This window comes from Fusarium redolens, assembly GCF_020744475.1.
Source record: "Fusarium redolens strain MPI-CAGE-AT-0023 chromosome Unknown BKA55scaffold_22, whole genome shotgun sequence".
In the NCBI taxonomy this organism is placed as follows: domain Eukaryota; kingdom Fungi; phylum Ascomycota; class Sordariomycetes; order Hypocreales; family Nectriaceae; genus Fusarium; species Fusarium redolens.
This window is the reverse complement of record NW_025763685.1, coordinates 739621-752511: the sequence shown is the minus strand read 5'-3', so window position 1 is coordinate 752511 and position 12891 is coordinate 739621. Positions and strand designations below refer to the sequence as shown.

At 41.1% G+C, this 12891-nt stretch overlaps 4 protein-coding genes across 4 annotated transcripts; 2 read left to right on the top strand and 2 right to left on the bottom strand.

Annotated features, from left to right (window-relative positions):
- Window positions 1-35: 35 nt before the first annotated feature.
- Window positions 36-2149, top strand: BKA55DRAFT_583283 (fungal-specific transcription factor domain-containing protein). Its single transcript, XM_046194190.1, has one exon. The coding sequence runs from the start codon at window positions 94-96 to the stop codon at window positions 1744-1746; it is 1653 nt and encodes a 550-aa protein (XP_046043317.1). The 5' UTR covers window positions 36-93; the 3' UTR covers window positions 1747-2149.
- On the bottom strand, window positions 1815-2934 carry BKA55DRAFT_696595 (uncharacterized protein; the record flags this gene model as incomplete). Its single annotated transcript, XM_046200280.1, has 4 exons — window positions 1815-2062; window positions 2150-2487; window positions 2542-2771; window positions 2830-2934. The coding sequence occupies 4 exons, from the start codon at window positions 2932-2934 to the stop codon at window positions 1815-1817; spliced, it is 921 nt and encodes a 306-aa protein (XP_046043316.1).
- Window positions 2935-3564: 630 nt separating this feature from the next.
- Window positions 3565-5176, bottom strand: BKA55DRAFT_598861 (uncharacterized protein; the record flags this gene model as incomplete). Its single annotated transcript, XM_046196299.1, has 6 exons — window positions 3565-3689; window positions 3744-4552; window positions 4606-4645; window positions 4710-4719; window positions 4750-4976; window positions 5137-5176. The coding sequence occupies 6 exons, from the start codon at window positions 5174-5176 to the stop codon at window positions 3565-3567; spliced, it is 1251 nt and encodes a 416-aa protein (XP_046043315.1).
- Window positions 5177-12157: 6981 nt separating this feature from the next.
- BKA55DRAFT_696593 (uncharacterized protein) lies at window positions 12158-12481 on the top strand (the record flags this gene model as incomplete). The annotated part of the gene is made up of 1 exon (XM_046200279.1): window positions 12158-12481. One exon carries the CDS (start codon window positions 12158-12160, stop codon window positions 12479-12481), a length of 324 nt encoding a protein of 107 aa, XP_046043314.1.
- Between the last annotated feature and the right edge of the window lie 410 nt (window positions 12482-12891).

The window sequence follows — 12891 nt, the reverse complement described above, 5'->3', positions numbered from 1 at the left end:
GTACGTTACTTGATCTACTGCTACCAAACCTAGTTCTTGAACCTAAACAGAGGATTTCCGTCATCCACCGTCGCCCGAGGAATTCCATAGATTATGGCCAGAACCGGGACCTGTTGGACATGCCGTCTCCGGCGCAAGAAGTGCGACCAGAAGCAGCCAGCGTGCCAATCATGCTCGGCGCTGAACATCCGGTGCCACTACAGTACGGAGCGGCCAGACTGGATGGATGGCGGCGAGAAGCAAGACGAAATGACGCGGTGCTTCAAGGCTCAGGTGAAGCAGGGCAAAGAGCGGCAGCGAGAGCGGGACTACATCCAGGTCCTCAACATCGGGGGTGACGCCAAGCCCTTGCCAGTTGCAGCCACGGCCGATTCGTGGACGTTCGATGGGATTCCCGCCGTCAACGCTTTCAAGGAACTCGACGTGGACTTCACAATGCTCTATGTGGATCAGGTCTTCCCCTTTCTATTTCCGTATTACGCTCCTCCGATGATACAAGGCGGACGGGCCTGGGTTCTGGGCATCCTGCGCCACAATAAGACGCTGTTCCATGCGGTCATGAGCCTCAGCACCTTCTTCTTCACCCTCATCCTGTCAAGCGAGGACGTCTCCGGTCACCAAGTATGCAGGCAGAACGTCTGGACGCAGCTTGAGGGTTACGCAAATACTGCCATCAAGAGCTTGCAAAATGAGGTTCTAGCCATAAACCAGCAGGGATCCTCGACATTGCTGCAGCAATCCCGCGCCATGGAGAGCATTACACAGCTAATGGTCCTCGAAATGGCCATGGCAAAAACATCTGCATTGAGTATGCACCTGGGCGCTGCTATCTCTCTGCTTGAAGATATCCTCGAACCCAGCAAACTGAACGACAAAATCGACATCAGAAGGGCCATGGCCGAGCTAGAGAGACCGTCATGGGTGCCTCTCACCACCGAACGCCCCGTCTGGAACACCGAACAAGCCGCTCTCCGCTTCTTTTTTGCCATATTGTTGTGGGCAGACATAGTCTCCTCTACCTCCTTACAAACAGTACCTCGCCTACGGAAATACTACCCCAACCTGATCTGCCACGAGTACGGCGGTGCCACCACAGAACCTCTCCTCCGCATGGAGGAATACATGGGTTGTGAGGGTTGGGCACTGATTGCAATTGCTGAGACTGCGGCGCTCGACGTTTGGAAGAGGGAGGAACAAGCAAACGGCACATTGGCCGCCGAGGACCTCGCCAACCGGGGTGACCAGCTCGATGGGGCACTTCAACAAGGCCTAAAAGGACTTGACGGGCGATGCAGAGAGCGAGAGAGAGAACCTCGCCGCATCCTGCAAAACTTCTATTTATCCAGCGATGCAAACCAATCCGCCAAGCAAGCCGCGGCGACCCGCATCTGGGCATATGCTTCGCGCATATACCTTGCAGTAGTGACGCACGGTTGGCAGCCGCACCTCCCGGCCATCCGCGAGAGCGCTGGTGAGGTGTTGAGCCTGCTCCAACAGCACGAGAACCCTGCGATCCTACGCAGCTCTGTGTGGCCGTTCTGCGTTGCCGGTTGTGTCGCCGATGCAAGTCAGGAGAAAGAGTTCAGGGATCTGGCGGCGGGTTTGGGGTCACTACAGTCATTTGGCCTAGTGGGAGAGTCACTCCGGATCCTAGAGCATGTATGGAGCAGACGAGGAGAACTGAATTTGGAGTGGAATTTGGCTGCATGCTTTAGCATAATGGGTTCTCCGGTCCTATTACTGTGAGGGTCTGCGCAGTCCTAGCTCCCATTATTCTTATCTCATACATACAACCACTAGGTAAAAGCTTCTCTTCACTGATCCCGCCACATTTCCAGCACATCCTTTACCTTTAGAGGCTGAATATCTGGGAAAACCTTGTTGATGGCCTTGTCTGTCGGCATATCGTACTTGCCCTCCAGCGCATAGAGGCCCCAGAAGGACATAAGGCCCTCCAGCACCTGTCTAGGGAAATCGGGCGTGCCCTCATTGGAAGGGAGTGAAGTAACCTCGCCCTTTTGTAGCTTCTCGGGAGGATCGTATGAGACATCAAACTTGGAACCTATAAAATCCGGCAGCATTTCGTCAGCTTCGAAAAAGGATACATAGGTCAATAGCCTGTAGATGCAATTTCTAGGAATTATCTTACCTGTAACCTCCTCGGCCTGTTTAAGGAATTCATTCCAAGTCGTCTTTTCTCCGTGGCAATACATCAACTCATCCCACTTGGGTAGATCTAAAGTTGCGATCACAAACTTGGCGACATCAAAGGTATACGTGAACGTCATTGGCTCATTACCAGTCCCGGGAATACCGGCCTTCTTATTCACTATATCGATTGCCCAAGCAACACGATTCATGTAAGATTTCAGCAAGGACGGCGGCCCGTAGTAGTCGAGGAAGAAGCCGTTGTCGAAACGCGTCCATTCCAGGTCGGTCGTACGCAGCGTGGCTAAAGTGCGTCCTCGGGCTTTGCCAACAGATGTTCTAGCCTATGTCAACATGCCATCATGATTCTGGAAGATACGGGGAGATAGATACGTTTCAGCATATGCGATGCCCCAGGCGCTGGCCACGAAGCGCTTGGTGCTGTCAGCTTGGGCCGCTGCCTTGACAAGGTTGGACTCGGCCTCAGAGGAAGCTGGATCAAAAACGCGGAGGGCTGAGATAATGGTGTGGACCTTGTTCTCGTGAAGCACCTTTGCCATTGAGTCGGCATCACTATAATCGACAGAGACAAAGGTATCAGAGGATTGAGACGTAGCCGGAATCTTGACATCCGTTAGATATCGGTTCTTGTTTATTATTGTTGCTGGAGATCGATCTCACCTTGCGTGTTAGAATAATCATCTTATGCTGAGGGCTTTGCCGCAGCGTATCAACGATAGCGCTGCCAATGCCGCCAGTGCCTCCAGCTACAGCAACGACAACCATGTTGAGTTGAGTCTTTGGGGTTTTGGAAGTGAATTGGTAAGAATGGAGACTGCTTTTGTAGTGTCAAATGTGACGAGTAATCTAGGTGATTATTCTTGAATGTGAAATGTCGATGCAATCCTGCCAACACTGGGTTTGGGACCGGCCTACTTAAGGCACCGACCGTTGCCAATGACATAGACTAACGTGATTGTCCGTGAGTATCCTTAAATCGAGCTAAATTTCGAGCCATAGAGCGCGCGCTTTCCTAATCAAGTATGGCATGGGGTCCTAAAGCAAGCGACCCACGCTCTTTTACCGCTGCTTTGTAATTAATTAAGTTCAGGATCAGCAGTTATTTTCACGAAATGCTTTGGAAGTGACTAGAAGTTCTTTGAAGATTGCGGTCTGGCCCGGAGGTCCCGAAGAAAGGAGACGAGAGTCCTTAATCGTCAGTGCACCTAATTGGTCGAGATTGTATTCCCGCCTAGGCCAATCCAACACGAACAAGTTCGAGAATCAGACTTGATTCCGGGTCAAAAGCGCTGAGAAAACAGCTATGGGTTAAACCTTGCATTATATCTATATATAAACCTTCGCCTTACTTCTCTTCTCTACTAGTAGATTCGCATAGTTGCGGATAATATGCTTCTAATACTTGCCGCTTCCTATCTTGGGCAACTCAGCATCCACGCCTTGGTGACCAAGCCAGAAGATAAACGCCGGCACCTTGACTGGACTGAGATCATTCAAAACCCAATCCATGATCTCTATATCTTATGGCCTCTTTTCAAGTGAGCATAACTGTAAAAATGCTCCGACAACCTCACTGTGAACCTTGTCCTTGACTGCCACGACGCAGGCTTCTCTGATTGTTGGGTGACGTAGTAGCTGGTTTTCAATCTCGCTTGGAGATAGATTCTCACCACCTCGAATAATCAGATCTTTGATGCGACCAGTGATGAAGCCGTATCCTTCTTCATCTAAGTAACCCTCGTCCCCAGTATGCATCCACAACACGCCATTCTCGTCCCGCCACATTGCCCCCTGTGTTTTTCCCTCGTCTCTGTAGTATCCCTTTTGCAACGCAAACCCACTGGTACAGATCTCTCCGCGCTCACCAACGGGAACCATGTTTCCTTTGGTGTCAACTATCTTGGCTGCGGTATGGGGAAGAACACGACCGAGACTGGTCAGCATCCTGTCTTCCGGATTGTCTAGAGAAGTGATGAAGGTGATAGGGCTCGTCTCAGTTATGCCATATGCAATAAGCATGCCGTTGATATTGATCTTGGCTCTGAGCTCATCCATTAAACTGGGTAATACAGGTGAGCCAGCAACAAGACCAGTGCGCACTGTTGTGATGTTCTGAGGCTGTGACTCCATCTGTTGCAGTTCTGATACAAATATTGTGGGTATACCGAGTAGTGCAGTAGCCTTTTCTGACTCGACCGCATCGAGAGTCTCCCTGGCATTGAATTTGTTTAAAGGAAACATAATTGCGCTACCATGTGTGAAGGAAGCAAGGAAGCCCATAACTAGGCTAAAACAGTGACAAAGCAGTGGTAGACAGTATGCAATATCTTCCTGAGTTAGTCGCATAGCCTGCCCCACGTATCGGCCGTCGTTGAGCAGGTTCCTAGAGTGGATTGTCAGATGAATGAAGATAGCTGTAAAGCGATGTAATCTTACTTTTGTGTAAGCATGCAAGCTTTCGGAAGGCCAGTAGTACCTTGAGAAATGTTAGAACCCTCAAACTGAATCAGAAGACTTCTGATGGATGGAAGCTCTCTCACCAGATGTAAACTGCATATTCAACACATCGGAAGGCTAAACTTGAGTCTCAGCCAGCTTAAACTTTAAGTCGCTTATAGATCTGTTGGTGCCACCAGTAAGGAAGTCCTCATACTTATAACAGTTGAAAAGTTCCTGGGACGGAGATCGATCGAACGTAATGAGCTGTTCCAAGCAAGCCCCTACTTCTACCTTTGTGGTAATGTAATAAATATGTGCGTCTGTGTCTATAGGTCCAATGGATGATGCAATAAATAATGCCTTGCAGTCTGTGAACCAGATTAGTATACTGCAAAGTCTATGGCGTTAGTTGTCTAAGACTCACCGCTACGAGTCACCGCGGAGCAAAGCTCCTGAGGAGAGTTTGTAGTGTTAAAAACCACGAAAGGGCATCCGATTCTGGCAGATGCCAAAAACAACTCGATATACTGGTAGCGATTACCAGCAAATATCCCAACTGTATCGCCATGCCTCAAGCCTACGTTGAGAAGGGCTTTAGCAGCAACAGAGCTGCGATACTGAAGGTCCACGTAAGTAAGTCTGATGTTTTGCCATGGCACAACAACTGCAGTTTTTTGACCACGTTGCTTAGCTTGTTCTTTGACCAACTGCCCTCTAACAGCATCCCCCGCGTCGTTTGGCAACCGACGAACTAATTTTGGTAGGGAAATGAAAGGACGCTAGCATGATATGGGGCAGCTGACGAACTAAATCTGGGGTAACTGACGAACTCCAGTTTGCCTATAATAAGTAATATAATCTATGTGAAAACTTATAGGTTTATAAATTACTATTATAGGATTATGATAGAATGCTTTTTTCCTTAAACAAATGTTTCGAATACGATTAATTATTGGATTTGACTGTAGATGCTGGATTTGATGTTACTCAGTTGGCAAGGGTAGCCTATACATAGCACCTAATCAGGAGCTCACCTCAACTGCCGCGCAGAGACATGGCGGTCGCACTTACATCAGCTGTCATTAACAGAAGAAAAGTAAGTTTACCTAAGAAGCAGGTAAAAGGGGTTTAATAAGGTTGGAAAAAAGATATTCTTTAATTTATTCTTACTTATATTGCTGTTAATACTGCTATTGAATATTGAGTCAGTATGATGGAATATTTTAACTATATAAATGACCTGCGCCTTCTGTGCTGTAGGTCATGCAATTATATGATTACATGCCGAAGAATCCAAGCACATCTTCGCGGTAGACCATATAGACTTATAAAGAGGGAGATTAATAAAGTCAAGTTATAGGCTAAAGCACTTAACCTTATTAAAAGCGATAAGGAGATATTGGCTCTGCTGCCTATTCTAGATACTAGTTAACTAATCGAAGCACTTGGCAAGCCTAAAAGCAGAGGGTTTTAATATATCTTTACTATAGAATGCCAGATTATAAATGCAAACTTAAGATAAAGAAATAAATACCTTAGGAAAGTATATAGCATTAAGCTAGACCTAAAGCCTAGTCCCTAGAAGGCTAGTACTATTAAAATAGATATAGACTTGCCTTATTAGAGAGGTAGTATGTTTTATTAGCAGCTCTTTATTAAAGGTCTATATAGTAAATACTTTAAGGTTATAAGAGGTTATAATTTAGAAAGTCTAGATATTAAGTAAGTAAAGGCAGAGCTTGCTATTTAATAGGCTATATAAGCCTTTTAGGTAAAGTCTAAAGAGGCCTAAAAGAAAGAGATAAAGGTTATTAAAGAGATAGGCGACTTAATAGTATTTAACTTATGGCTTTATTAATTAGGATTAATAGCCTACTTAAAAGATTTTAGTAATAAGAAATAATTCCTAAAAGACTTTATCTTATTAAAGTATATTTTAAAGCTAGATAACCTTAAGGATAATTCTAAGCTTTAATATATATATATAGCTATTAGATATCTAATTCGAAAAGCTTCTAGTATAGCTAGGCCTAGTGCAGTCTCCTAGAACGTGTTATTTAAGGTTAACCAGAAAGAACTATATAAAGAGCATAGCATGCCCTTTTACTTCCGGTTTAAGTGCCAGACTTAGAAAAAGTACATTATTATCTATCTTTAATTCTTTACCTATACTATTTAGGCTATATCTTATAAAAATGCAGCTAATTAACTACTATTTAAGCTTACTAAGGGCCAAACTACTGCTTTTAATATAATAATAGACTATATTATAGAACTTATTAATATTAAGAATAAGGTTAAGCCTATACTGGTATTATTATAAATTAATAAGTTATATAAACTCCTTAAGAATACTATACTTATCTTCTATATCTCTATTCTTAACTACTTTACTAAGGTAACTAAGTATAATAGTATACTTATTAGCTTCTTAACTATATTAAGTATTTAAGATAATAAGACTTAGGAGAATTATATAAACTTTACCCTTAAACTCTTAGCTATTATAGCCATCTCTTAAGTATTTCTTATAAAGTATATAGTTAATAAGAGGGCTTTATATATTTAGCAGAAGGTAGAGCAAGGATAGACTAGATAAGAAGCTAAAGAGAAGAATCTAAGGCACTTTAAAATTATATCTAAGATAATATGCCAGTTTCTAGTTAGTAGCGCTAAGGGTTAGGATACTATGCTAATACAATTTATTATTTGGCTTTATAATTATAGCATGGCGGCTAGCAGTTAGCAGGCAATGCCAGGTTTAGTTAGTTAGGATAACAAGGATGCGATTTATAAAGGCATCTATATTAATATCCTCGGGGTCTAGTCTATACTGCAGGCTGCTTTATAAAGAGCTAAAATGCTACTATATAAGCATCTACTTTTCTATAAGGAGTATAAAGACTAGTTGACTATAGAGCTTGGATTACTATAAATTCCATAGGATAAGCTTATTGATAATGCAGTAGATGTAAGTATAGGTTACTTATTTATTAATAACCTCTTTTAATAGCTGCCGGAAAGTAGTGGCTAGGCATTCCGGAAAATATAGACCAATGCCGCTTTATAAAAAGCATAGATTGAGGGTAATTCAGAGGCTAAATTAAAGCTTCTAGAAAAGAAGGCATGGCATTATAGTAACTACTTAGAGGAATTCCTTGAATATCTGTTGTTTATAAGACATTATGAAAAAGGTGACTAGATATGGGCGTAGGGAGCTGATTAAAACTACTTTTTATATACTATATCTAGTCTTAAGGTTATTTAGATATTATAAAAACTCTTTTTATCTTCATTCCTACTCTTATTATAACGTTATTGCTTATATTAGTTATAAACCTTATTGTCACTTTGCCAGCCTATAGCTAATTAGAATTTTGTAGTTAAAACTAAACCTAATTTGATTTTCGTGGTTAAAACTAGTCCTTCTATAAGCTAGTGCACTGCATACCTGCGCTAAGTCTGTTTAGTTAAGTAATCTCTATATCTGTAACCTTAGGGGGTTTATAGATGTATTTGTGTAGTACTTTATTTGTTTTGTTTTATCCCTACCAGTCCCAAACTTCTATTCTATATGTCTAAATAGCACCTATTAAGCCTTTAAGTATGAATAAGTCACTTAGTTCTGAGCTCGGATGTAAGAGGCGCAGATGACTATGCTAATACGCTACTCCTTAGGATAAAACGAATACGAATATCGAATAAAGGCGAGCAAAGCGGCAGAAAGTAACTTCTAATAAAAGGGCTGAGTAACATGCTTACTTCTATAATGCAGGTACTCTCTCCTTACCCCCTGTTTTACTTTAAGTCGATAGTAGAGCCTTGGTCCAACGGTCTGATTATTAACTTGAGAGTGCTGCTATGCTATTAGAGATTAGATATTATGCTCTAGAACTTGATAGTCTAGATTTCTTGTATCTCCTTCCTCTGCCTACCTCTCCCTTAGAGCTATATTTGCTAGAAAGGTCCCCTTTAGGGAGTAATAAAGTTCTAGGAGTACTATTACTAGTTTTAAGATATTTAGAAGGTAATATAGAAAACCTACCTCTAATAGCTACGGTTAATACTATAGAAACCTTACTACCTGCTAATATAGACTATAAATATTAAGTAAAATGTCTTAGATATTAGCTAGTATAGCAGTTAGTTAAGTTTTAAGGGTATTATATAGACTATTATAGTTTAGCAAAGGTCTAGCACGATTAGACCTAAAGGGAGTATATTAGCCTTACTGCTTACCTGGAAAGCACTATAGATATTTATCCTGAGGTTCTAAGCTTTACTTGCATTACATCTCTAGAAGATGACCTTTCTGGAAAGATAAGTAGCTTAGACCGGCGATAGGTTTATTATAGCCTCGGCTCTAGAGGTCAGGCGCCTTATATCTGCTTAAATAAGGACAAACGAATCATGCATGTTACTAGGGTTAGCTTTAATATAAATAGCATTACAGGGTTTCCTAGTAACCTTGCTATCGCTAAGCAAGGAATTCGCTAGTCTCCTACCTAGATGCCTATTTCAGACCTATAGTTAGATCTCTACCTCTGCCTGAGACCGGTATAATACCTAGATATAGTGGGAAACTAATGCTAAGTTTACTATCCTGTATATTAAATCCTGCATTATACTTTTAGTTGCCTTATTAGATTTGAAGATATATTGCTATACTTGCTATTCCCTAACTTATATTAGGAAGAGCAAAAGTCTAGTTGGCTCTAGGATGAAGATTTCTGCATATAGATAGATAGTATATTACTTCCTATTATTTATAACTATTATAGCAATTCCTATGTCTAATATTACCCCTTAAGCTATAATTATAGTAAATATAACGCTACTACTTACGGCATTAAGACGCTTGCCTAAAGAGTGCATCTAGTTGCTTGAAAGTAATAGCTTAAGTATTACCTCCTGCCTAAGTCTTTAGGAGCTATATAGGCTTCTATTTAGTATGCAGTTTAGGAATTAGGTTTCTATTACTTCCGCAATATTACTATGCTCCTATAAGCCAAGAACTTAAAGGTCTTAATGAAGGATATTACCTAGTTATAAATAATGGCATAATTCTGGAATTACTAGACCTACGCGATCGATAAAGAGTATGTTATAGCGGACTTCTATTTCGATATAGGAAAGGAGACCTGCCCTTAATAGGCATCTTAAGCTATATTAATTGGTAATAAAGGTATATTAAATGGCAATATTAACAATTTGGCATGCACTCTGGCTAGGATGCTTTTATATAAGCGTTATTATCTCTAATTATACTTATATTTAGTATAAAATAATATTACTGCTTAAGAAATTAAGAAGTAAATGTTTTATCCTTTTAGTATGCTTTATAATACTAGAAGCCTGACTGTTAAGATAGGTTAGCGATCCTTATGGCGTAAAGCTAGACTTCTATATTCTTAGTTTTACCTTAATATTAAAGAGGTTTTTGCGGCAGGGAACGTTAATCTATTTACTAATACTGTAATTGAAACCCTTATATTGGATAAAAAGTTATAATGAACTTGGGAATTAGTTAGGGGCGCCTTAAGTTATTAGCTAGCAGCATTAATAAAAGCATACCTATATACTAAGCTCTGCTGCTATTTCGCTTTATTAGGGTTAATAAAAAAGTCGTTTAGTATTAGGGAAGAGCATTATATCTCTAATGGCCTCTTTAATGCTATTAATATAGAGTTCTATGCTTAGCAGTTATAAGATAAGCATTTTATAGTACCGGCTAATTAGAACTCTCTATACTATAACTTTATAATAGAAACTATACTATGCTAGCTGCGATAGAATATTAATAAATTCTATATTAGATTTAAAATAGTTTATAGCCTTTAAGACCCTTACTTTATAATATAGGAATATACCCAAATCATGCTTATATTCCTTTAATGCCTTTAGTTCTTATACTCTAGAGGCCTTATATAAAAATCTGGCGGTTGTTAGCAAGATCTTCGACTTTAACCCGATTCAAGCCAGCCTAATAGACTCTGATAGATGGAAGGTCTTGGATTTCGATATATTATAGAGACTTATAGGTATACGTGGTTTCTTAATAAGGTCGATTAGGAAATGCTTATATTTAAACAACCTTATATAGCCTTTATGATATTTAATAACCTATCTATACAAGCTGCCTACCATGCTTGATACTGTTAAGTGCGAGATATATAGATCGATTTTATTTGAGTGGATAAAGCTTGATAATAGATGATTAAGTTTAGCTCGGTCCCTAACTATCTATAACTCCTAGAGAAATACCTCTAATAGCTTTACTTATATGCTTTTTGAAAAGATGTCTTTACCTATATTAAGTCTGTGTTATATCCCGATTATGTAGAAGCAGCCCTAGCGGGCGAGGTACCTCTCTGCTATGATAGTATGTATGATGCTCTGGCTGAGCGCTACTGCCTGCCCTAGCTTGTATATGGGAACCGATTAGTAGTTAAAAATATTGATATCCTATTTGCATGGCTCTGGGAATGGAAAGATAGCTACTTTAAACGTAAAGGATAGAAAGATAAGCTATATTATATGCTATTTTAGTAAAGTTTTTAGGCCGTGAAGACTGCTTGAGGTATAGATAGTGCTTGAAAGTGGCGGCAAGAGTTAAAGAAGTCATTTTTCAAAAGCCATTAGATGCTGCCCTACCCCTAGAGCTAAGGATTTATACATAAAGATAAGGAGACTAAGGAATTTATATAGTAGCCTAGCTTTTACTATAGACTTAATTTATATTATATATAATTGCAATAACTTAGTTCGCTTATGCAGCCACTACTAACATCTAATATCAAACATTATCTAAGTAACAGTTAGGAATTATTACCAGGCTACTTTACGAATAGTTATATGCCATATATTATGCACCTAGAACAGAAGTTACTTTGTATCTCTTAGGATAAGTTGCTTGGTAAGCTGGTTAGCCTTTGGGAGCAGAACTTGGCTTCCTTACCTCGGAACATGACGATACTATTAGTGGCTGTTAGCGAATTTAATATCTCTACGCCTGACTATCTAGGTAATGCCGAGAAGTGGTGCGCGAGAAGGCGAATATATATGCTAAAGACGTTTGAAGAAAGCGAGTTACCTGGTAAGTGCGCTGCCTTTCTCCGGAAAGCCCTTAAACAATACAAGCTTCTTCAACACTATTAGCGAAATTTACGCCGAAATCGCCGGAATCATGCTTCTAAGCGACTAGAAGTCGAATCGGATTCAGACCCAGAAGGCGATAATGATTCTGAGGCTACCTTAGATGAAGAAAGCCTTAGAGTAAAGCGATAAGAATAAGCAAAAACAGTCCGGAATATCGAAGCCTGCATGTAAGAGCTTATCACCCAGCACCGGCAAAAAGAAAAGAAGTGGCCAGGAGCATACAACAATCTTCTAAAAGAGTTCCATTATAGGCTATAGAGAGTTAAGTGACTAGCGCCTTGCGTACTATTATCGGGAAGCATTCCGTAATGACGGTTATTTCATGAGAGAATATGGCCACCAGACCTTACCGCGAGACGTTATCAAAACGACCCCTCTACAGCGGCGAGCCATGGAGGATATCATTAATGCGCTGCAGAGGCAGGACAAAATGATAAAGGAAGGTGCAAGCAGCGACGATAATGATGATAAAGGGATGGATAGTGGGAGCGATAAGGAGCGTGATGCCAAGCTGAAGCATACCATCTGCAAATTTTATGTCTCGCTTATCTGCCAGATTGTCGGAAGTAGGCCATTCTGGTCTGCTATCTTGAGCTTCTGTGCTATGCTTAGCCGGATAAAGGCTCTAATGCGCCAGGTGGATAACGAGCAGCATAAGCGGTGCATATGGCGCGAACCAGGGAACTTTAACAGCAATCTATCCGCGCTCACCTAGACTGCCTAGCTTATCCTGTTCGACTTCATATGCTTCTAGAAGTAGGATGATAAAGATAGAATTCCCGATCTGCTAGATCAAATATGTAAGAAGTACTTTTAGCAGATAGCGGAGATGCCTTTCGGATATATACTATAATAGAGGCTATATCTCTTTGCGGCCTCCTGCAACAGTCTTGCCAAGCACCAAGCCCGCTGGTCCCTTAATGGGGAAACAGTTAACTATATAGGGACAAAACTATACATAAAACAGGTAACATAGCTAGTCGAGTCTGAGTTCTGCCAGGCGTACTTACTCCTGTATGATAAGCTCTTGTTTGGAATGAGGGATATTGCTCCGATTGAGGCGTGGAGGCTATACGATGATCTAGATATAGATAACTATGGCGCTTTGTGGTTGATAGATGAGAG